At 42.3% G+C, this 22703-nt stretch overlaps 1 protein-coding gene across 4 annotated transcripts in view; it reads right to left on the bottom strand.

Moving 5' to 3' along the window:
- The window catches only part of SBNO1 (strawberry notch homolog 1), a 61357-nt gene that overhangs the window by 6638 nt on the left and 32016 nt on the right, over positions 1 to 22703 (bottom strand). For all 4 annotated transcript variants that reach the window (XM_075177419.1, XM_075177435.1, XM_075177427.1 and 1 more), the window contains exons 18-30: positions 18706 to 18882; positions 18429 to 18622; positions 17754 to 17885; positions 17546 to 17681; positions 17218 to 17330; positions 16994 to 17065; positions 16734 to 16833; positions 16161 to 16235; positions 15590 to 15736; positions 15392 to 15486; positions 14962 to 15054; positions 6971 to 7108; positions 3185 to 3261 (exon numbers count right to left, since the gene is read on the bottom strand). In XM_075177419.1, the coding sequence (XP_075033520.1) occupies positions 3185 to 3261; positions 6971 to 7108; positions 14962 to 15054; positions 15392 to 15486; positions 15590 to 15736; positions 16161 to 16235; positions 16734 to 16833; positions 16994 to 17065; positions 17218 to 17330; positions 17546 to 17681; positions 17754 to 17885; positions 18429 to 18622; positions 18706 to 18882 (1549 nt within the window). The remainder of the gene's footprint in view (positions 1 to 3184; positions 3262 to 6970; positions 7109 to 14961; positions 15055 to 15391; positions 15487 to 15589; positions 15737 to 16160; positions 16236 to 16733; positions 16834 to 16993; positions 17066 to 17217; positions 17331 to 17545; positions 17682 to 17753; positions 17886 to 18428; positions 18623 to 18705; positions 18883 to 22703) is intronic.

The raw sequence follows: 22703 nt of genomic DNA, 5'->3' as shown, positions 1-22703 counted from the left end.
CACTATGCCCCTCCTCTGTAGCCGACTTCAGTTTTGTATAACCAAGCCAGGAAGAGAGAAGAAGCAATCTAGAAAGCAACACCAAAGATAGCACTACTTTCAGAACAAGGGAGGGCGCGCAGTGTCCCCCAGTGTAGTAAGAGAAACTGATTTTACGGTGAGTAAAAATCCTCTTTTCTCTGTCCTACCTCTGGGGGACACTGCGTTACCTTGGGGAGCTACCAAAGCTGTGTCCAAGGACGGGAATGCTCTGGAACGGCTGTGCGCAATGTTTTGTGTTCAAAACCCTGCATTTGTGAATGCAAAGGCATGCAACAAAGAAACATTATGCAGCAGAAACAGACGCTGCCACTCTGTACAACTGCGCCATTGAATGACGCTTTTGTGGCGTACAAAAAGCTGCAACCCTCCTGGAAAGTGTACTGTAAAAGTCACTGGAACCTGCAGAGGGGTACAGACATAATGTTGGTCATGATGCAGTGTCAAGAGACCACCTAGACCCTGTCCCCCCTACGCTCTTTAGCGTTAGAGAGGCTAAATGGGCATTAAATTCCTAACAGGTACTGTGCGAACAAGAGCACAAACTATCTCCCGTCGGAGAAACGTTACACAAAAAGAAGAGGCACAAGATTGATGATGAACTACAATCTGTGTCAGTGGAATGCAGGCACTAATTTTCATAACCAATTATGTCTCGAACCGCCACTAAGTTTCTGATAAAGGAAATGAGGAAGAGCCATACACACACTCGCCCCAGATCCCCTACGAGATGTGACATCCAAGAGAACAGCCTGCATTGAGCTAACAACTCAATCCACTCAATGATATACAAAGGACCACCATATACACTGATGCAACAGCTTAAGTCACTCAGTGATATCTAAGGGGGCACTGATACAGTGCTTAAACCATTCAGAGATAAACAAAGGAGCACTCATTTCATGAGCAAACAGCTTAACTAACTCAGCAATATCTGAGGGAGCACTCATATAGAGAGCTAACAACGTAAGCCCGACATATATACCAGGAAGCACTCAAACCATGAGCTAACAGCTTAACTAATTCAGAGTCACCGGAGGCCAAAGCAAGCCTCCTGATGACGAGAACTAGACTCCCTGGAAATCTACAACCAACCAAAGGTGGGCTGAGCATAAAGAAACCACTTAAGCAAAACAACCTTCCGCTGAGCTAGACAGAGAGCCACGGAAGCTGCACTCTTTTAAAGATTTCTGAGTGGGACGTGTGAAATTTCAGAAATTTACACCAAATATAATATCTAGCCCAAAGAAAACAGCTGAGGAAGAATCTCTACCGCTGAATTGAAGGTAGCAACCATCTCCCTGCAAGGATTCTCTGGCCGAAAAGGTTAGGCATCCGATGGCACAACGTCAAACCAGATGATGAAAACAAAAAGAGCCGAACTAGGAGATGAGGCCGCTCTGAAAACGGGAAAAGAGGGACGACAGCACAATTCCCCTAAAACAGTAGAACACTGCTCTGCGAGACATACGGCGGACCACCAGACTAGCTGGGATGCGCCCCCTCCTAGAAACTCTTGAACTCCCACGAGTAAATAGGAGCTGTGAATCACCTCCTAAGTTCTAGGGAGACCCGACTTGGCTATGGACAAATCCACTTGAGGGTCATTAGATTGAGAGCCGATAGAAAAAACAGATTAACATGTGAAAAGAACCTGGGCTACCTCTTAGAGAGCCCTATGCTAAACTAAGTATAGGCAGGAGCCTATACAGAAGTGACCTTTCTCCAGAAGGCCCTTACAACAACTGAAGTCAGCTACAGAGGAGGGGCATAGTGGGGGATGAGTCAGGGAAACAAACAAGTTTATAAGTGCCTAACTCCAGACCCACCTACTATACCCCAAGGTAACGCAGTGTCCCCCAGTGGTAGGACAGAGAAAAGGATTGCTTATACAGTGGGAATGTGTTTTTCGGCCCCTGCGAAAATCTGATACGTCACCTTCCTTGCTCCTGCACTCCTGGTGACTCCCTGCCTGCTTATGTATGACACTGCCGTGGCATTGTCAGAATGAAGAAGAATTTGAAAGCTTCGCAGGATGAGCTGCGCTAGTCCTCTGGAAGAAAACCTGACAGCTGGTGTCCATTCCGTTCCTGCTGCCTTTAATGGTGGCTAACCTGCCCCCAGGCGATCTCTGCTTCTCTATAAGCAGAGTCGTCTGAATAGTGCTCCTTTCACCAGCACACTCTCCAACCGGACATCGCAGACAACTTTCCCCCCTCCTTTTCCTGAGGATAGGCGCCTCTCCTCACCCGAGAGTGCCCTGTAATACAGAGCACTCTCGGTACTAGTTAAATAAATATAAAGTTAAATAAAATCAAACTATATAGTGAAAACCTTCACCACAATAAAGAAAAAGAAGCCCAACTCCTTTGGGCACCTAACAAACTGAGGACTCAGGGGGATTTGGCAGGGTGAGGGGTCTGTCGGTAGCTCAAGATTAACTTGTTAAGTGCCAACTCCTACTTCCCCCTCACTCAACCCCATGATAGCAGTGTCACCCAGAATGGATGAAAATATTCACACACTAATGAACTTCAAATATCAACAGTTACAGTTACCCATGATTAGGTGTCCAATACCCAATACAGTACTGGAAAGATTTTGTTTTTTCGCTCACTAGAAAAACAAATTCCAAATAACATTTTTGTGGTAACAAAAGCTCAAAAATCTTCTGACCTCCTGGGAATAATAGGACTGCATGTTCTCCAATCAGGGAAGACTAAATACCACCCCCCCCCCCCCCCCCCCTCTAAAGAATGGAATAGCACATGTCCTACAATTTAAAACTAAGCTAAACAGAAAAACATTAGATGTCTTTTTCCAAGCGGAAAACAAAACGAGAGCCCATTGTCTATCCAGAGTCGTAGTTCAAAGGGAACTCATAACGGTTTCTCTGTCTCCTAGAGGACCAAAAACTGCAGTCATCTGTACCAACATAGGGCAAGTCCAAGAAATCCAGGCACAGTGTCACATTTATTAACTTGAAAAGGGGTGATAGATGCCAATCTCATTCATGGTAGGATGATCATGACATTCTCAGACATTTTTATAGTACTAAAAAATCCGAAAACTGGTCACATGCTAGTTTCTTTTAATATGCTGTCCTCTGTTATAAATAATTGTTACCAACAGAGAATATACTCACCAATAAGCATGTGTACATATATCAGCAGAAGATGTATACTGTTCTTTCCAGTGAGAAAAGGCATCATCAGACGTTACCTGGCAAGAGCAGAAGATACAATTTAGTAACAAGGCATTGGTCACTTAGGTGACTGTTGTAGCAGTTTAATAACAATAGTGCTATATTTAAGCTAAAAAGTTAGCTGGTATTCATAGTGCATTTCTTAGCTTCACTGTAGAGTTTTTCAATTGGCTGTCCTAATTGAGACAGCCCATGGTAATACAGTAAGGATGGTGGGCATCATGGAGACATGTGTAATTACTTGTTAGGTGGAACAAACCCAGAAAAAAATACCAAATCTTATTGAGGCACTCTAAAAATCACATATATTTAAAGTATGTCCAAGTCAAACTAGACATTGTATGGACTATGAATTTGTGCATATATAGTACGGTCAAGAATAAAACAAGGTCATCACATTGCACAGTAACCTAAAAAAGTGGAAAATAGTTGATGGATAAAGAACTAGTGTGGGAAATAGAGAAGGAAATTGTGACAGCTGTTCATGCAGGTGGTCATCTGGACATTGTTACTTTAATTCTCTAAGCCAGTGGTTCCCAAACTTTTGCACTTCGCGGCACCCTTAGAGTCTCCATAATTTTTTACAGCCACCCCTCCAAAATAATTACTGAGCAGTCCTGTTTTATAAGTAGCTGGGTCAAAAAACGTAATACGTATTTAGATCAGGACAGAAATACTTATTTAGTTGTATGCAAAAATAATACACATAAATCCAAAAGGGAAAATAATATTTATATATTTTTTTTTCAATTATACTACTGTCAAAGAATAATTTGCTGCATCCACCCCCCCTCTGCCTCCTCGCTCTGCCCCCCTCTCTGCCTCCCGCCATGGCCAGGAAGAGAGAAAAAACCCCCAAAAAAACGTACCAATCCGGCGGCGCCCGGAACCCAGAATCCTCTCTCTCCTGCTGCTTGTCACTGAATGTCGGGTGTGATGACGTTACGCCGACATTCAGTGACAAGGCAGGAGGATGCTGGGTCCCGGGAGTCGTCGGATCGGTAAGGTTTTTTTTCCTCTTCCTATCCACGGCACCCCTGTGACAGCACAGTTTGGGAACCTAGGCTCTAAGCAAAAACTGGTAATTAAATCATTCACAAAGGTATAAAATATCCATCGCCTTTTTTAGATAACAAAACCAACACTTCGCAGGATACGCAACTCAAGCGACGTTCGCTCCCCAAATCGGTCACTCAAGGTGACTGCATGCAATGTATGGCTCACTTAAGATGGGTCAAGTGTGTTTCTTCCATTTAGCATTTTTATTGTTTTTTAAAAAAAAATAAAAAAAAATACAAAACATACTCCATTTAATCTTTTAAGTTACCCTTCCAGATGTACATTCACATCAGGGAGGTGGTCTTTTGTTGGCAAGTTATTGTCATGCAAGTCATAATTTTATTGTAGTGGCCGTCAACCATGCATGTTTGTGACGTTCTCAAAAGGTGGAATGTTTATGAGAATTTGTGCACAAAAATTCTGCTTTCACAGCATCAGTTTAGTCGTTTCTCTAGTGCAATTTAGAAAGTGAACATGACTGGCTGTTCTGGCTTACAACACTTTTTTCCTACGACGTGTTTTCATAAGTGCGCACAAGAATGCCTCAACAATCTGATATATCCAGTTGCCCTCTTTCTCAAAAAGGAGCGAAGTTCTCTGCTCGACCTTCCTGATTTATTCCCTCCCTCCTTCCTTTTCTGTTTGACTTATGTTTTTGTATTATTGCTTTGTAAACTAAGAAACTAAAACATATTTTGTTTAAAAACACAAAAATAAAAAAAATTAAATACAAAAGGAACTAAGAGCAAGAATATAATGACGACATTACTTGTTAGTGTGAAAATTTGGAAATATTGGGTTGGAAACTGGCAGAAACCTTAAGCTCAGAAACCCACCTGACAATATTTATGACAGCTACAACTCAAAAGGCTTCTGGACTCCTAGGCCTAATTAACAGGACTGCATACTCTGCAAACAGGGAAGACTAAACAATACACCTAAATGCACATTCCCTACAAAATAGGAGTACTACAAACAGGTTTTGCAAGGATTACGTTTTTTTTCTATGTGTACGACTATCTGCAGTTCTGTGTTACACTGCTTCAGAGTAATACAGGTCATGCTGCAAGCATTCAAAGCTTCTTTTTAACCGAATCGGATATGTTGTATGTGAAGAGAGTATTTTTATACTGTTAAATCCATTTCTCTGAATCGGTCTGGGAACATTGCTATCTTGGGATTGAGGTGAGGGAGCAGGAGCTGGGCACTAAACACTTAAGCTTCTAAAGACTGAAGTACCTCCCTCTTAAAACTTCACTCATCCATATAGTACAGAGCCCCACAGGGTAAACACAAAAAAACTACCACCAAGTCCAAATAAATAGAGCACAGAGTGTAAAGGGTGGGGCACCAAGTTCCCACAGATGGATTAGGAGAAATAGATTTAACAGAAGTATAAAAATAGTCTTTTCTCCCTTATCTTATTTGGGGAACACTGCTATCTTGAGGATATTTTAAAGCTGAACTAAAGGCTCGAGACACAGCTGAACGCAACAGTTGCCATCCAAAGCCAGAATCCTTGGATGCAAAAATATGGAGCCAGTAAAATCTTTTATACTTGTGGACAGAGGGTCGGGTGGCTGACCAACATAGCCGCTCACCCGAAGCCTTACACTGCCCAAGAAGCACCCACTGATCTAGAGGAGGGATCAGAAACCTTATCTGGAATCAGCTGAACTGAACTAAAGTAAGCCTGCTGAAAAGTGGACCTGATCCATCTGGCTATAGTCTGTTTTGATGCAAGACCAACCATGTGCCTGCGTGTCATAGAGAACAGCCTATGAACACCCAAAGTCATATTCAGGTAGATTCTAAGAGCTCTAACCACATCAAGGAGATGTAGCTGGTCCTAAGTAACCTGACCATCTTAAAGAGAAAATTACTTTAATGACTATGGTGAAGACCCGACCCCACCTTAGGAGTCATCATCATGCTCGCAAGCTTACAATCTATAGGTCACTAGCAAGACTGCCCTGTCTTAATAAAAAAAAAAAAAATCAAAAAAAAAAAAATCAAGAAGGGAGACCTGCAGAACAGGATCCCCAATTATGAAAGCCTTCTAGCTGGAGAAATGGCTAGAAGGAAGGTCATGTTCCAAGTCAAATATTTTAACTCAATCACCTTGAAGGTTCAATGGAGGAAGCTGAAGAACTGAAAAAACCAAAGTTAAGATTCCATGGCCCGGTTGAGGGAGTTTTGTGGAGGGGAATGATCACTCCTGTCAAAACATTATAAAAAAAGAAGTAAACTAACAGGGCTATTATTGGCAGCCCTTTACTTGCCCAAACCCCAGTAAAAAGCAAACCAAAAAAAAAAGAAAAAAAGATGGATGTGTATGGGAGGGGATGAGCTTCAGTCTAAAATAGCTTAACTATCTAGTGCCCAGTTACAGCAGTCTCACCTCAACACAAGGGAGCAGAGTCCTCTAGATAGAATGAGGCGAAAATATCAGTACTGAACAATTTGTGAGGAGTCAGAAATTCAAATTTATCACAGAACCGGTGTTTTTACTGGAGTTTGTGATCTACAGTAAATAGATGGTATCAATGACTATCACCACTCATTGATTGTCTATAAACACCATGTGCTGCAGTTCTGCAAACATTTACATACTTATTTGTTAAATGCCATATAAAATTGTACATGGTACACTAAATGAAACATTACCTTCTTATATTTTTTTTTCAAGTCTGACAACGTTTCGAGTTTCAGCTGCTTCCCTGTATTGGGTCTGTACACCAGGAAAAGCTTCTTTTTGGGGTTAATTTCTTTAACTAAAATGGCCGTTTTCTTGTTATTCCTTATCTGAAAAGGAAAAAATAAATAACTATTGCACACAATATAGTGTAAGAAGGCATGCAAGTCAAGTACTGCAAACAGAAAAGTTTAAAAAAAAATAAAAAAATCAAACATTATTGGGAGTTTTAAAAGTGTGGCTATGTAGAAATAGAATTTTCAAATATACTGTGTAAGGTTCAATATAAGTTAAACCTTGACATGTCAAATATAAAATTTGACTTATTATTGTTTTTACACACACACATACGTACTCACCATAAAATCCATTACTCTTAACCCATTTGGGGGATATTGCTGGCCTTGGGGAATAGAGGGCACTGCCCTGGGGGTAATACACTAAAGTCTAACCACCTGACTGGCCTACTCCCTTCCCCTCTATGCCCCATGGATGGAGGAAAGTCAGTTTATTTAACTAAAAGCCCTAAGGATAGGACTAAAGTCACATTCAAACAGAAACTACAACCCAAAAACAGAACAAAAAGGGAGCGCAATGTCCTCCTATCGGGTTAAGAGAAATAGATTTTACGGTGAAAACAAAAATCCTCTTTTCTCTTGCACAGCCATTTGGGGGACAGTTACCATGGGGATGTTCCAAAGCTGGTCCTATGGATGGGTACGCTCAGACCATACTGTGCGAAAAACTTCTCGGCCAAAGCTAGCGTTTAAGCGATAGAATCTGGTGAAGGTGTGGATGAAAGACTAGGTTAGTCGTCTGACACTTGCTCGACCAAAGCTCCATTTTCGCACCATCCAGGAGGTGCTGGGCGATCTGGTGGAGTGAGCCATAATCTGCTCTAGAACTGGAGGACCAACCGAGAAATAAGTCTTAAGAATGGCAGTCTTAATCCATCTGGCAACTGTCTGCCAATCATCCTCTCTTGTGAGTGTCGTATAACACCAGGAGACCAGTTTTACGCACAGATGCCATGAGTTTTACATAGATCCGCAAAGTCCTAACCACATCCAACAGAAGATTCGAATCCTAACAACCGGACTGCAAGTCCCATGGGAACACAGGTATAACATTGTCCTGGTTGATGTGCAATTTGGCACCAATTTGGGTTGGAAAAAGACCTTAGTATGCAAAAACGCTCTGTCCTTGTGAAAGATAAGAAAGGGCGACCTACAGGACAGAGCCGTCAACTTAGAGACCCGCCACGCAGATGATTTGGTGAGGGTTTAAAAATAAAATAAAAAATAAAACCACAGGCCAGAATTTTTAAAGGAACGGATTCTAAAAGGTTCAAACTGACTTCTGCAATGACAGAACCAAAATCAGATCCCATCGTGCCACCAGTAGAACAAAACGTGGTTGGACAGGAAGGCTGGCCTAAAGAAAGGTGTGGACCTCTAACAAAGCCAGTCTTTGGAAAACAATGCCAAGACCTGAACCTTAATAGAAGCTACACTTAGGCCCTTATTCAGAAGGAACGAAGAAGTGGATGCACCTCGCCGTTCATACCAGTCTATATAGGACTGCCAGACCTGGTGATAATTCTTAGAAGACGCAATTCTCCTGGACTTAATCATCGCTTGGATGACCCTGTCAGAGAAACTTTTCTGCAGAGAATCGGGGGCTCAGCTGTCAAAGCAAGCTCCAAGTCCCGATTAAGGAATGGACCTTGGCTCAGAAGATCCTCCAGGAGAGGAAGTCTGCAGAGCGGTACTATTGCCATGCCGAGAAGATCGGAGTACCAGGATCTTCTTGGCTAGTCTGGTACCAGCAGACGTACATACACCCCCTTCCTCTTGGCCTTCTTGAGTACCCAAGGCTATATAGGAATCGGAGGAAAGATATACACCAGCTGGTAATTCCAGAAAACTGTAATGGCATCCACTAGGAAAGCCTGCAGATCCTTGGCACAAAACCGGTCTACTTTTTGGTTTAGTTGAGAGGCCATCATGTCAACCTCTGGCTGACCCTACTAGTCTACAATCTGGGCTACTCCTCTGTGTGGAAGGGCCATTCCCTGGGATGAATGGCACGGCGACTTAAGTAGTCTGCTTCCCAACTGTCTACCTCTGGGATAAAGACTGCCAATATTGCCGGGACAAAATGTTCTGCCCAGCGCATGATCTTGGTTGCCTCCTTCATGGTCAGGGAACTTCCGGTACCCCTGTGGTGGTTGATATAAACAACTGCTGTGGCGTTATCAGACTGGGTCTGCTCTTCAGAAAGAGCTGTGCCTGTACCAGGGCGTTGAGAACTGCCTGTAGCTCAACATCATCGATCGGCAGCCTTGCCTTCTCCCGGAGATTCAGTGTCACTGCACACAGCCATATAGGCAGGCGTCTGTGGTTACTATTGTCAAGTTCCACACCAAAAAGGTACGTGCTTGACTGAGATTCCTCATCTTCAGAAACCACAAAAGAGACGGACGGGTCAATGGAAACAGACGCAAGAACTGTTTTGCCAAGAATTAGACCTCGACTACCTTGCTATTATCTCGTTTTGGAACGGCCATGAACGGAAGCAAGCAAACTAAACTGCTTTGAAACAAGACACTATCCACCCCATAAGTTTATGCACTGAAGAATGGAAATGTGATTGAGGGATAACAAGGTTTTCACCAGCTTTTGAACCAGGACCATAGGGCAAAGGACCTTTCCACTGTTAGATTGTCCTGGACCACCCACCATCTGAGGGAAGCCTTCGCCTCCAGTGATAATTTTATCAATTGTCCCTATAATCTCAGATGGGATTCTCTTGAGGAAGTGGGATTCTGACCACTTCAAGAGATCCCACTGAAAGCAGCGTGAGTGCAACCGAACGCAATGAATGGTCTGGAAAGTCGATACCATCTTTCCTAATAGACGCATGCACAAGGGGGCCGACGGTCTGAGGCAGGTCATAACCCGAGCCGTCAGGTTCCTCAGGGATTGAGATTTGTCCTCTGGAAGGAAAACATTTGGTTTGTTGGTGTCCATGATTAGTACCAGAAAGGTTATTTTCTGGCACAGCATCAATAGCGACTTTTCTCGATTTTTGAGGCATCCGTGCATCTCCAGGGACCAGGTGCTGATTCAGCAGGTGAACAAGGAGGCTTTTATGAGCAAATCGTCCAGATAGGGCACTATTTGCACTCCTCTGGAATGAAGACAAGCTGACATTACTGCCATTATTTTTGTAAATACTCTTGGTGCTGTCAAAAGCCCAAATGGGAGGGCTCTGAATTAGTAGTGAGATGGTCCCACTGTGAATCTGACAAGGGCCTGATGAGCTTTCCAGATAGGTATGTGAAGGAGGGCATTCTTGTTGTCTATAGACTCCAAGAATTGATTTGGTTCCAGTCCATCGATGACAGACCTGAGGAATTCCATTCGAAACCTGACCACCCATAGGTGTTAGTTTAAATGCTTTAGATTTAAAACAGGCCGGAAAGAGCCGCCCGGCTTTGGGACCAAAAGGATTGAAATAGAACCAGTCTCTTTTGGTGTTCGGAACCTTGCGAATGACTCCTGGGGAAAGAAGACAGGCAACACATGTAAGCATCAGCTCTTTCTTTCAAGGGTCGCAGGGTAAGCTGTTGAACAGACGAGGTGCTGGACCCGATAGGTCTATCCATGTATCCTCTCGTCATGATCCCCCGAAACCAACAGTCTTCTGAGACGCTGGCCACTGATCTCTGAACAGTAGCAAACGTCCACCTACTCCCGCAGACGCGAGGTGGGGAGGGAGTCCGTTAAACTGACTGCTTTTCTGGAAGCTTGGGAGATGAACGTTTCATGGATGAGGACGACCTACCTCTATACCATTGTACTCTAGTGGCCAAAGTTCTCGGCCTGTGTCTAGCCCTGGTCAGCGGAGCCCCCACGAAATGACTGTCTAAATGAACCAAACCTTGGTGTCCTAGGTTTTGGGACATTTACAGGGAGGAAGCTGCATTTGCCTGCTGTGGCCTGGCAAATTATGCTGTCTAGTTCAGGGCCAAAAGGACACTCCCCCTGAATAAGGGAGTGATTCTAATGACTTTTTTGATGAAGTTTCTGCATCTTAGGACCCGAGTCATAAGGTTCTCCTGGCCGCTACTGCGGTAGCAGAAAAAGATGAAGAAATGGAGGCTGCAATCTGGACGACCTCTTATAAGTATCCGGAAGCCTCCTTGAGTTGCAGGCCAAGTTGGAGGAATTCCGAACTTTGCAGACCCACTGCTAATTGGTCAGCCCATTTTTCCATAGCCCTGGCAACCCAATAACATACGTACCACAGTGTAGACTTTAAAAATCCCTCTAGTCTGCAGTCAGTATTATCCTGCAGGGTGGCTGTCCCTGGGATAGGGAGTGTGGTGTGTCGTGCTAAGCGCACCACCGGTGAATCAACCCTTGAAACCTGTTCCAATTGGTTGAGGTCCTGTAATGGATATAAAGCCAGTAATGGATATAAAGCCAGATACCTTCGTGGAATAGTACATTTCCGATCTGGTTGTTTCCAGGATGCTTCTGCCATTTCCTTCAGTTCTACTGATAAAGGAAAGTGGAACACACGTTTCCTAGCTTTTTTTGAAGAGAATTTGATCTAATGTTCTAGTCTCTTCTAGATCCAGAACACCTAATGTCTGACAAACTGCTACCACCAGGTCGTCAATAACTTGATATCTAGAAGACTCTTCTAGGTCTATGACCTGTGTAGAATCAGAGTCATCCTCTTCTTCTGACGATCCCTACAAAATCAGAGGGTCAAAAGGGGGTTTAGTGGATCGGTGTCGCTTATTTCTGGATAAGAGTCTTGGCACATGCAAGAACCGGTTTAACCTATCTAGGGAAGCAGACCAAGCCGGTACTCCTGCAGAAGGATCTTGTGCGGCAAGGAAAGACAGAGCCCGAGCCTGTTTTAAGTCTGTGGACTCGGCAGTCCCCGTAGTACTGGCTGTTTCGAAGGGGTAAATTGCTACTTAGAGAGGGGAGAAATGCTCCAAACACTGGAATCTCTGTTGGTTTACATAGCAGCTTAACCAATGTCATAACCCAGTGTCAGGACATTTGCCCATGCTGGCGTTTTGTTAGTGGCGGTGAGCTAACCTCAGAAGCACGGCCAGGGTACCCCCGCTGCAGTCAGCACAAAGTGCACCCGGGTCCTGTAGTCACACTGGTAACTTATCTTTACACTTGGAACAGGTATAATATTTTGCCCGAGGTGCCTTTGCTTTATCAGACATTTTTTTAAGGGAACAGTATAACAGTAAAAGAATGAAATACAGGCAATCACTCTCAAACAAACAGAAATATACTAACTAATCTATGACAGTCAAAAATGAGTATCCCTTGCAAAGGTTATGTGTATCTGTAGTATTCTATATTTTAACAAATAAATGCTATTGCAACAAGAATTTTTGTTTCAATATACCCCTATCTATGATATAGAGATATAAGAAAAGTGGTACTTAGCCTTGCAATCAGGCTAAGATGTCTTATGGAGCAGGAGAAGTCTGCCAGCAACTCAGTGTCTGCTGCTCTTTTCCCGGGCAGTGTTTGGTGCCCTTGGAATAGTTCACTTTGACCCCATCGATCCGATTAACCGTTGCTCTTTGCCATTTAGGCAGCGCTGGTATCACGGTCTTGTAGCAGCCTGGCAGTGGTTATAAGCCACTTGTCGGCTCTGACCGATATGTTAAAATAAAAAAACAAAAACACAATACTTTCGATGTAAACGAGAGCCGGCTGGCTCTCACTAAAAATAAGTTAAATTTTGGAGAAAAATAGAATCATTTCTGTCATAAAAGTAAGCCCAACTCCCTTGGGCTTTTAACCAAGACTGGAGAGACTACAGGGGGTTGCAGAGGGGAGGGGTTTGTTAGCTTTGATACATTAACAAAGTTAACCAGTTAAGTGCCAACTCACTCCATTGAAGCAGTGTCCCCCAGATAGGATGAAAGAAAAATGGATTTCAAAATCCCTTCACACTTTCTATCTGCGCTGTCTTATAAGGCAGCAGCACTAGAGATTGGAATGGTATAGGACCTCATCATCAGGTGTGCAATGAGGGCATCCACACTCTGCTGTGTTTCCCATGATGCGATGTCTACGTCCAAGGAGTATGAGAACAGAAACTGTCCTGGAACCTTAAATCTGCTATCAGGATTCAGCCTTGCCACTTTGTTGAGGAAATGTCTTCACTGTCATCCCTAACATGGCAGATATTCCTGTCCATCTCCAATCCTGGTGGGAGCTGTTAACACTCCTTGCTAGCTCAGACTCCAACACAGTGCGAGTCCACTGTAGGAAGTGTGGACCACTGGCAGACCCGTCTCAGCCGCACTGCAGGAGATTGACTGCATTCCAAGGACCGTCGCTGCCCTGGTGCAAATTCTAGATCCCTAGTTGCTTTGTTTTCTGCTTCCTGGTTGACCCTTTTGCAGGGCAGCCAGAGTTGAAAAGTGGGGGACGGCATGGGAGTGGGGTGGGAGTGCCATCTGCTCCTTCCTGACCCTCGTCTGTGTCATTTCAGTGAACACTGCTAGTTGTAAAAAAAAGTAAACAAAAAAAAAAAAAAAAGAAAATAGAAAAAGAAAAAAGAATCGAACTAAAACTAAAAATTGTAGTTTGGATAAAAAAACAACTGACTTTCTTCCATCCACGGGGCATAGAGGGGAGGGTGCAGGCCAGTCAGGTTGATAGAAGTTACTCCCAGCACAGTACCTTCTATTCCCCATGGTCGGCAGTGTCCCCCCAAACGACTGGGCAAGAGAAAAGCAGGTGGTCATTTAACAAATGGCAAGCTATAGTAAACTTACTTTACTTTGTGGGAATACATGTATGATTTTAGGGCTATTTCACAACTATCTGCTGTGATCGTACTTTTCAGTGGCTAATAATGCCAGAGAAGTATATTAAAAGATAGGATGATTGTATCTCCTCTGATGTTTGCACTTGCTATTGAACCCCTAGTCCAAACAATTAGAGCAGCACCGGACTTCCCGGGGATCACTTCACTCATCCCCTTATAAATTAGGTTTGTTTGTCGACGATGTGTTCTTGTTTGTCACCAGCCCAGGGACCTCTTGGCGGCCCTCAAGCTCATTTTAGATAGCTAGTGCTGCCTCCTTTTATAAACTCAATATCACTAAATCGGAGGCTCTGCCCATTAATATCCCCTTATCCACTCTTACACCTCTACAGAGGAAGTTCCCTTTTATATGGGTACAAAATTCTTTGCTTTATTTGGGCATCCATATTCCAGCCATATTTGAGACTAATTGGATCAATTATGAGGTCTCCTGGCTGGGCTGGGCCACATTGCCACCTTTAAAATGATGCATCTTTTTCGTACTATACCCTATGTTGCTCCTAAAAAATATCTAAATCAACTATACAAACTAATGATCGCATATGTCTGGAAGCGGAAACGCCCACTAATGGCTTACCATCATATGACTCTTCCAAGAAGTCAGGGAGGTCTAAAACTTCCCAATTTAACTCTTGATCAGGAAGCATGCCAGTTATCACACCTTATGGTAATCCTCCCCTCCCCTCTGGTCACCCCTCCCAAGTTCCTTGTTTTGTACCCTTCACCCTTATCTCTTTTCTGTACCCCAATAATCTACAGTTTTATTCAATAAAAATTATTAGTGGGAAAAGAAAAAATTAAAAGAACAAAAAATGATAGGGTGATTGGTTTCTTATGGGTTTATTCTCATCAAGCTTTAAAATTTTTATGCCATATTTAAAATTTTGCAACACAGTACAATCTATTTCTCATGCATTAATGCATGCTACCAGTACAATAGACTGTATTGGAAAAATTCATGGAAAACGAATTAAAAAACTAAATGTACGCCAATTAATCAACCCTTTTTAAAGAACAAGCTACAATTTAACAGGTCACTAGTGAGAAATTAATTTAGAGACAGAACATTTCTTACCTGAAGTGATAAATAAAACCCATCATCTGGTCCAATTTGTTCAGCCCAGATTTTAGTAGCATCCTCCCAAGACATTCCTCTTTCTACACTTATCTGTAAAAGTTAACAACCTGTTGTCACTATTGTGTATACATTTTATTATTGCGCAGTTATAGGCTGTAACACACAGATGACTTTAATAACCATAAGTAAACAAGGAAGAACATAAGTAAACATCTGCCTGACCGCTGTTGCACACAGTAGCAGTCAGGTGATTTTCAGGGGGGGGGGGGGGGGGGATTTTGTAGCTGTGCGTTACAACCTTACCACATGGATCAAGAACCTGATCGTTAAACAAAGTTTAACAAAGGTCTAATGCACTTTTTAAAACAAGATTTCAATAATGATCACATCCTTAAAATGGGCAAGTTTTTTTTATTTTTTTACTTACTGTGTACAATTCCACATGACCTGATGTGGAATATCCTGGAGTCAGGAATTTCTTAACCTCAGTTTTCCTAACTTTTTCATCTCCAGAACCAAGATCTAAAAAATTTTAAATAAAAATAGGACAATTAAATATGCTCAGAAATAAATTTCACCAAATTTATTTATTATTATTTTTTTTACACGATGTGGATAACTTTACCTAAAATACCCATGTCATATTTGCCATTCTTCTTAGCATTTTGAATTACAGCATAAAGCGTATCGGAAAAGTATTGAAAGAGTGCATTTTGTTGATGTACTTCCATACCCAAGATACGGTTAAGGAATTTTCCAATGTTGTTGTAATCTGTAAAGAACATGAATTGTGTTTTAAGTCAAATCACAAGAAGTTGAGCCATCCACATTGTGAGATGCAATCCCTAAAATCTGTCTACTAGGTTTACTAAAATCAGATTTAGGCACCTTAAGAAATCCTTTTGTATAATACTTTTTGCTAAATAGATTTTTACCATAAATTTATGGCTCTTTAACCTTAGCATGGACAATATGGCAAAGTGGAAAACAATTAACGCATAAATGAGGATTTTGGTGAAATTAATAATTTTGGGCACTCCGCTGTAAAGCCTCAGATAAATGAAAATCAACTTAATTACTTTCTTTGATCGATGCAGTATGTTGTATTACTAATAGTACAGATACTGTAGCAAGGCACCCTTGCCACCTCATTCATGGTTGACAAGAGAACACATAACACAGGTCCTGGACCGTACCTTTATCAAGAGTTAAAATCCCAGACCGGTCTTCAACATTTATAAGACCAACTCCAATTAATCCTTGGCGAACGTCTGAAGGGAAGCAATAAATGAGCATTATAGAAGGCAAAAAAAAGTTTTTACTTTTCTAGAAGACAGGGAAAGAGTTGAGGGACTCCTATAAGGGAAGCAGAAAAAGGTGGCGAAGAACACCTTCCAGCCACACTACAGAGGACAGTGGAGGGTGTACCTCACAGTATAAAGTCAAATAAAATATCCCTGGGCATACTTGTTATGCAGGGCACTGGACAAAGAACTGAGTGAATAACAGGCGTTATAAGGTGGGATGATAAGTTTTGTTACATTCCAGTGCCCTGCCTCCATAGTTAACATTCACCCTACGCCTATCACTCCAAGGTATTGTGAAGACAAGAGCTTGCATGAATTGCTAGTCTCTAGCAATGCCCTGTTCAGACAGCAAATTTCAGAAGGTTCAAATGACAATACAGTAAAATGCTGGGGTAGTTCAAGCATCTGTCACAGAAAAAAATAAATAAATGAAAATAAACATAAGTACTGCAGATCACTCACCTTTAAAGAAATCTCCGGGATAATCAGAAGGCGGAGATACCAAAGGAGCGTCCAAATTTACAATTGACTTCATAACAATTTCCAAAGCGTTTCTACCATACTGCAAAGAAATATACCATGAGTGAGAGAAAAAAAACAAAACACAAAAACACCCAAATCAAATCTGTAGGAGCACAAAGAAGAATTTCATAAGACATACTGCACTCATCACATACTGCAGGTAAAAGTATTCCCCTCAGAAGTAAAAAACAGATTTTTACCTTGTTATCAAAGTTAAAGCGACTCAAATCCCTTGATTCTGTTGCTCTCCTGTCACCATGTGTTAAGGCGCCCTAGAAGGAAAAAGCACATTCCATGAAGTAGAGTATTCTTCAAATTTGACAAAGCATTTCCTAAAGTGACTTTTTATTATTAGTTGAAAATGACAAAGTACAGACAATGCCTGAAAATGTTGCTAGTAAAAAGGCCTTTGTGCAACCCTTACCAAGCTTTCCAATCGTTTTGCAACAATTGAAGCAAATCTCTGTTCTCCAGCTAATTCAGAGATAAGGAAGACATATTCCGGCGCAGTAACTTGATTAGATCTGTGCGTCCTACCTACAGGGAACAGGAAATATTACATTTAGAAAATAGATTACCGCAAAGGAATGAAGGCTGAATAGTTTGAAAGATCTAGGTAAAAAGTGTAAAAATGAAATAACATTAACATGCAGATGCATTGAAGCCACAAAAAAAGGAAGTGTTCAGTCCAATAAAATGGAAGATGAGAAGACCAAAAATTGTTGCCCTCTCCTCAGCAACTCTAAACTCACCGAACTGCTGGATGGCCCGATCTGCACTCCAAGGCAATTCCAGTGTCATATGCACCCTTCGCCTCTGGTTCTTAGCTCTGCGGTCAGCTTGTAATGAGATTCCTGAACTAGCAGCTTCTGAGATGATTGATATATTCTACGAAACACCAAAATGTTAACACACATACACCATTTAACCTGGATTGAAACTACAATGTAGAATGCTTACCTTTTCCCCATCCATGAACCTCTGCTTTTCAGTGATATTTAGAATTTCAACAGGTACATCAAGTTCTGACCGTGATTCATATGATATGCTTCCATCATCATTGCTGACCACCCTGCCCTTTCTTCCGGTCATCTTTTTTGGAAGACAAACAACAATCCTAAGTATAAGGATAGAACGCCCTACACAATAAACAGACATTTGCACAAACTCATTCCCATTATGCTTGCACAAAACAACTTCTATTTCATCATATCATTTACTTGGAGAGTCACAAATTCCACAGCACTGCACAATGTAAAAATCACATGAATACAAGTTAAACATAATCAGCCAAAACAAGCAAGGGCAAATATAAGTACAAATTATAAAAACTGTTAAGTAGCACATAATCGACTATGGATTCTATGAGTACAAAGATCAACAAAAGATCCTACAGTCTAGAGGGAAGAGTGCTCAGAGACAGAATGACGAAATGAGACAAGTGGACGAGAAGTGGTCTAAAAGGTGCTAGGGTAGTGAACAGTGAAGAAGTGTATTTTGAGAGGGCACTTGTTTACAGTCAAACAAAAAAGGAACACAATCTACTAAAAAGCATAAGCACTATAAAAGACAAAAAATGGGAGGGAAAAAGCTGCATGTACTTTTACAGAAAGCTTGACGTGTGTTGCACATTACCTCTGCCACGTTATCAGGCCCTCCAAGTTCATCAATAAGCTCATCCAATGTGTTTGGAGGAAGAGCTTCTGCCAATTGATCTAGTTTATCCAACAGTTCTTTCTTCATTTGCTGAGCCCTTTCTACAGCATCCTGACTGGTTACACAGCTGTTACTGGTATTCGTATTACTGGAAATGGCATTACTAGAAATGGCTGTAGAGAATGAAGAACTGTTAATCTCTTTTCAGTTGTCTATAGAGATATCACAATGGGTGTTACACAAAATAAATGCTCACCTGGAAGGCAAGGAGTAGTACTTATGGGAGCAGATTTAACAGCAGATGAAAAGCTGGGATGTTTAGATCCAAGACCTGAAGCTAATAAGGCACTCTGAATGGAATCCGGATCAATGCTTTTCTTTTTCTTCTTTTTATCCTTACTTTTCTTATGCTCTTTTCTAATCAGCCAAGGATCTATAGAAAAGATTAATTTTCTTTTACACATTACCATAGCCAAAGAAATCCTATTCCAAGTTGTTAGGGATCACTGAATGCTGCAAAGAGCCATCATTTTGAAACATGAACATAGTGCTGCTTTAACATTTTTGTACTTGTTAAATCATTTTCTCTGAATCCAATGGGAGACATGGATGATCGGTGTATAGTACTAATGTCCAACAGGCATCCTTATAGCCACATGTGGCTCTAAAAGCCTTCAACTGTGGGCCCCAAGCCCATTTATTGTGAAATGAATGAATGCCTGCTGATATATTACAGTTTGGTGTCCCTTTCTTTGATTAAATGTATTGTTTTAACTAGTTAGAGATTAAAAGGTAAAGTGTGACACATTGAAGGCTAGAGGTCAGGACCATGAGGATCTTAAAATGGGGCAGGTTGCCCATTACTGGTATAGAGGGTCCAGGCAGGAGTTTGGCACTCTTATTCTCTGCCAGTGAGAGCCTCTGGCTCTCATCTGACAGAGTAGTGCCTGCGGTGCTATTCTGGGAGTGTGTTCTCTATAGTAGAACACACTCCCAGGTCTGCCACCAAAAGAAGAATGAAAAAAAAGGATTAAATAGGAAATAAATAAAATTAAAAAAAAAACCTAGCAGAACTAAAACACTGCCCAACTCCATGGGCACCTAAAAAAAAAACTGAACAGGAAGGGGCAGGGGGATTGTAGAGGGGAGGGGTCTGTCAGCAGTGCTAAAGTTAACTAGCTAGGTGCCAACTCCCGTGCTCCCCTCCACAACCCCATGGTAAGCAGTGTCCCCCAGACTGGATGAAAGAGAAAAGGGGATTTCTGGAGATTCAAAATTGACCGGCGTAATTCCAGTACCTGAGCCATCTTGTGGTGGTGTATATGCAGGAAGTGGGCTTACTGCATTGAGAAGCAGAATGTCTAGATAAGGCACAATGGTGATTGAACTCTCAACAGGGCTGCCATCACCTTTATGAAAACTCATGGTGGCCAGACTGAACAGAAGTGCTCTGCACTGAAAGTGAGGATCCTGAATCGTAAAGCCAAGCAAACTTTGTCTCAGAGCCAAAGTGCTCGCCTGGTCACAACAGCAAAGGCAGATATCCCAGAGTTGGTAGAAGCTGCATCACAGATATTCGGATAACTTCTCTGATGTGCTCTGCCAAGAGGAGCAATTCTGATTTAAGACGGCCAGACTACATTCATTCCAAGAGCCGATCGGAGCATTTTTTCATGGACTTGTAAACCCATGCAGACATCAACGAAGGTCAGAGTGCTGCACCAGCAGCAATATAAACAAACTTTAAAATGTTTTCACGTTTCTTCTCCATTTCATCCTGGAGAGCAGCTGCCCCAGGAATGGGAAGAGTGGCAGCTTTAGAGAGAAGAAAGCCACTGGAATATCTACCATCGGTAGATCTACTGAGAAGGCAATTAAACACTCAACTGAGCCAGGAATCTCATCCAAGTAAGTTCTGCCATTTCTGATGTTTCCCAACCAGGCGTGCGAGAGTTAGGCCACACACGGGCATCGGGTAGGTAATACAGTCCGGCACCTGGAAAAGCTGAAATACAAAACAGATTTCCCTCCTCCAGCCTTAGAATCTGACATACAAAAAAAATATATTCTGGTATAGAGCCAAGGTCCTTCAGTATGAGCAAACATCATAACAAACCGTGAAAAACAGTCTGTAACAATGTCCCACACAGATAGAAATTTACTATTAACAAAAGAGGTACTTAGCCCCCAGGCTTCAAGACAGCAGTAGGAGCCCTTAAGGAGAACAATCATCATCATCATCTATTTATTTATATAGCACCACTAATTCTGCAGCGCTGTGCAAAGGACTCACTCACATCAGTCCCTGTCCCATTGGAGCTTATAATCTAAATCCCCTAACACACACACAGAGAGAAACTAAGGGCAATTTAATATCAGCCAATTAACCTACCAGTATGTTTTTGGAGTGTGGGAGGAAACCGGAACACCCGGAGGAAACCCACACAAACATGGGTAGAACATACAAAATCCACACAGATAAGGCCATGGTCGGGAATCGCACTCATGACCTCAGTTCTGTGAAGCAGAAGTGCTAACCACAATCAACCCAGAGGAGAGGAGCTTCAGTCCAGCAACAGGAGGCAGATACAGGACATGCAGCTTTCTCCAACTTCTTATCTGGGGGATAGTGCTACCAAGTGATATAGAGCTGGCTTACCCTTTTCATTCTCTCACCAACTCATCTCCAGTTTAACTTAAGTGCCCAAGGCATTGGGCAAGGATTTTATGGGGCTGCCGGTATCAACCTAGTTAAGGTTATTTTTAGCTTTAGCTACTGCTGCAATCACAGCCCTCCTGTTTTCACACTCCCCTGTCTGTGTGTGGCGGAGTTGGTGCCAACAGAATTTCCACCACACTCCGCTGATATCCCAAGAGGAAGAAGCAATTTCCAAGATAGAATAGGGTGTGTTATCTCGGCATATACCCTACCCCCAGTGAACCTCATGTAATTGCTGGCTCTGCCAGTGGTTTAGGAGCCGAGAATGCTAGGGGCATGAGACCCATTTGGGGACTTGTCCTAGTTCAGGATGCTTCCATTGCACTGGGTTAGAGAGGATGGAACACCCCTCCACACAGTTTTTTCTACTTGGTGGGCTTCCATTGTGGAGAAATCCCACCAGTGAGTTTCTTGTATTCAATCTATGCCATTGCATGATAAGTACCTATCAATTTTCTCACTTCCTTCTTTCGTGAGTGGGTGGGAGACGTTTAAAAAGGCACTACTAATTTTTGGTTGGTATGCCAATATATTGGAATTATACTTTAAGCAACTTTTTTTTTACCTTTGTATTGCTTAATCTGTACCAGAATTTATATTATTATTCTAGGTCAAAATTCACAGATTCATGGCATGTTGTAGCCTTTATACTATGTCTGACAAATGGACCAGTGTAAAGTTTAATTCTGTATGAAGATCAGCAATTTAAGGTCTCCTGTTCCAGATATTGTTTTCAATGGCCTAGTCGATGGCAATATCCAATTGCCAGTGTGCAGCAGAGGAATACCACAGCACAAGCATAACCGTTCAGGGATTCAGCGTAGATGGTGGTGCCGATTGCTGTGTCCAGAAGAGGCAAGCGACAATCCTTTCAACAGGATCGGTAAAAGATGCTCCTTAAACGGGAGACTGTCGCCTAATTATATTTAAATCTCACTGCGGTGACTCAGCTGAGCTTTTGTGGGCTGGAACATGGGCAATGGTGTTAATTTGGCACGCGTCTTCACATTGGAGATACTTTGACTCTTATTTGGTTTGTGAGGAGAGGTCTAGTTAACCCAGGTTCTCTTGGGACAATTCTGAATCGCATATTTCGAAACAAGTAGGAGGGGTGAACTTTTCAGGAATACACTTTGATGTAATCTACAATCCCTCAGGGCCTGGTAACAAGAACAAATAGATGCTCCAGCCCCAGATACGACCTAATGTAAAACAATCTAAAAACATTCCTTTCCATCCTCTTTAGTTATGAAAACTGTACAAAGAGTCATGGTCTGTGTCACACAAGACATTTTTTGTCTTCAGGTATTTCCCATTTCGTATCTCTTGCCTGGGTAGAGATGGTGGAGTGGGAACTACCTCCATAGATGGTGCCTCCTTAAAAGTCTACTGCCTTGTCCATTCCTGGAGCTGCATCTCTTAGTGATGGGAAAGACTTAAATGTACCATTTAAGGGTAATTAAGTATCTGCTTGAGCCACATAAGAGATCTACATTTTCTTCAGAGTGGGTGAATCACCCCACCAAAAGACCCGA

Source organism: Mixophyes fleayi, chromosome 1 (genome assembly GCF_038048845.1).
Source record: "Mixophyes fleayi isolate aMixFle1 chromosome 1, aMixFle1.hap1, whole genome shotgun sequence".
Taxonomy (NCBI): domain Eukaryota; kingdom Metazoa; phylum Chordata; class Amphibia; order Anura; family Limnodynastidae; genus Mixophyes; species Mixophyes fleayi.
This window is presented reverse-complemented; position numbering and strand designations above follow the sequence as displayed.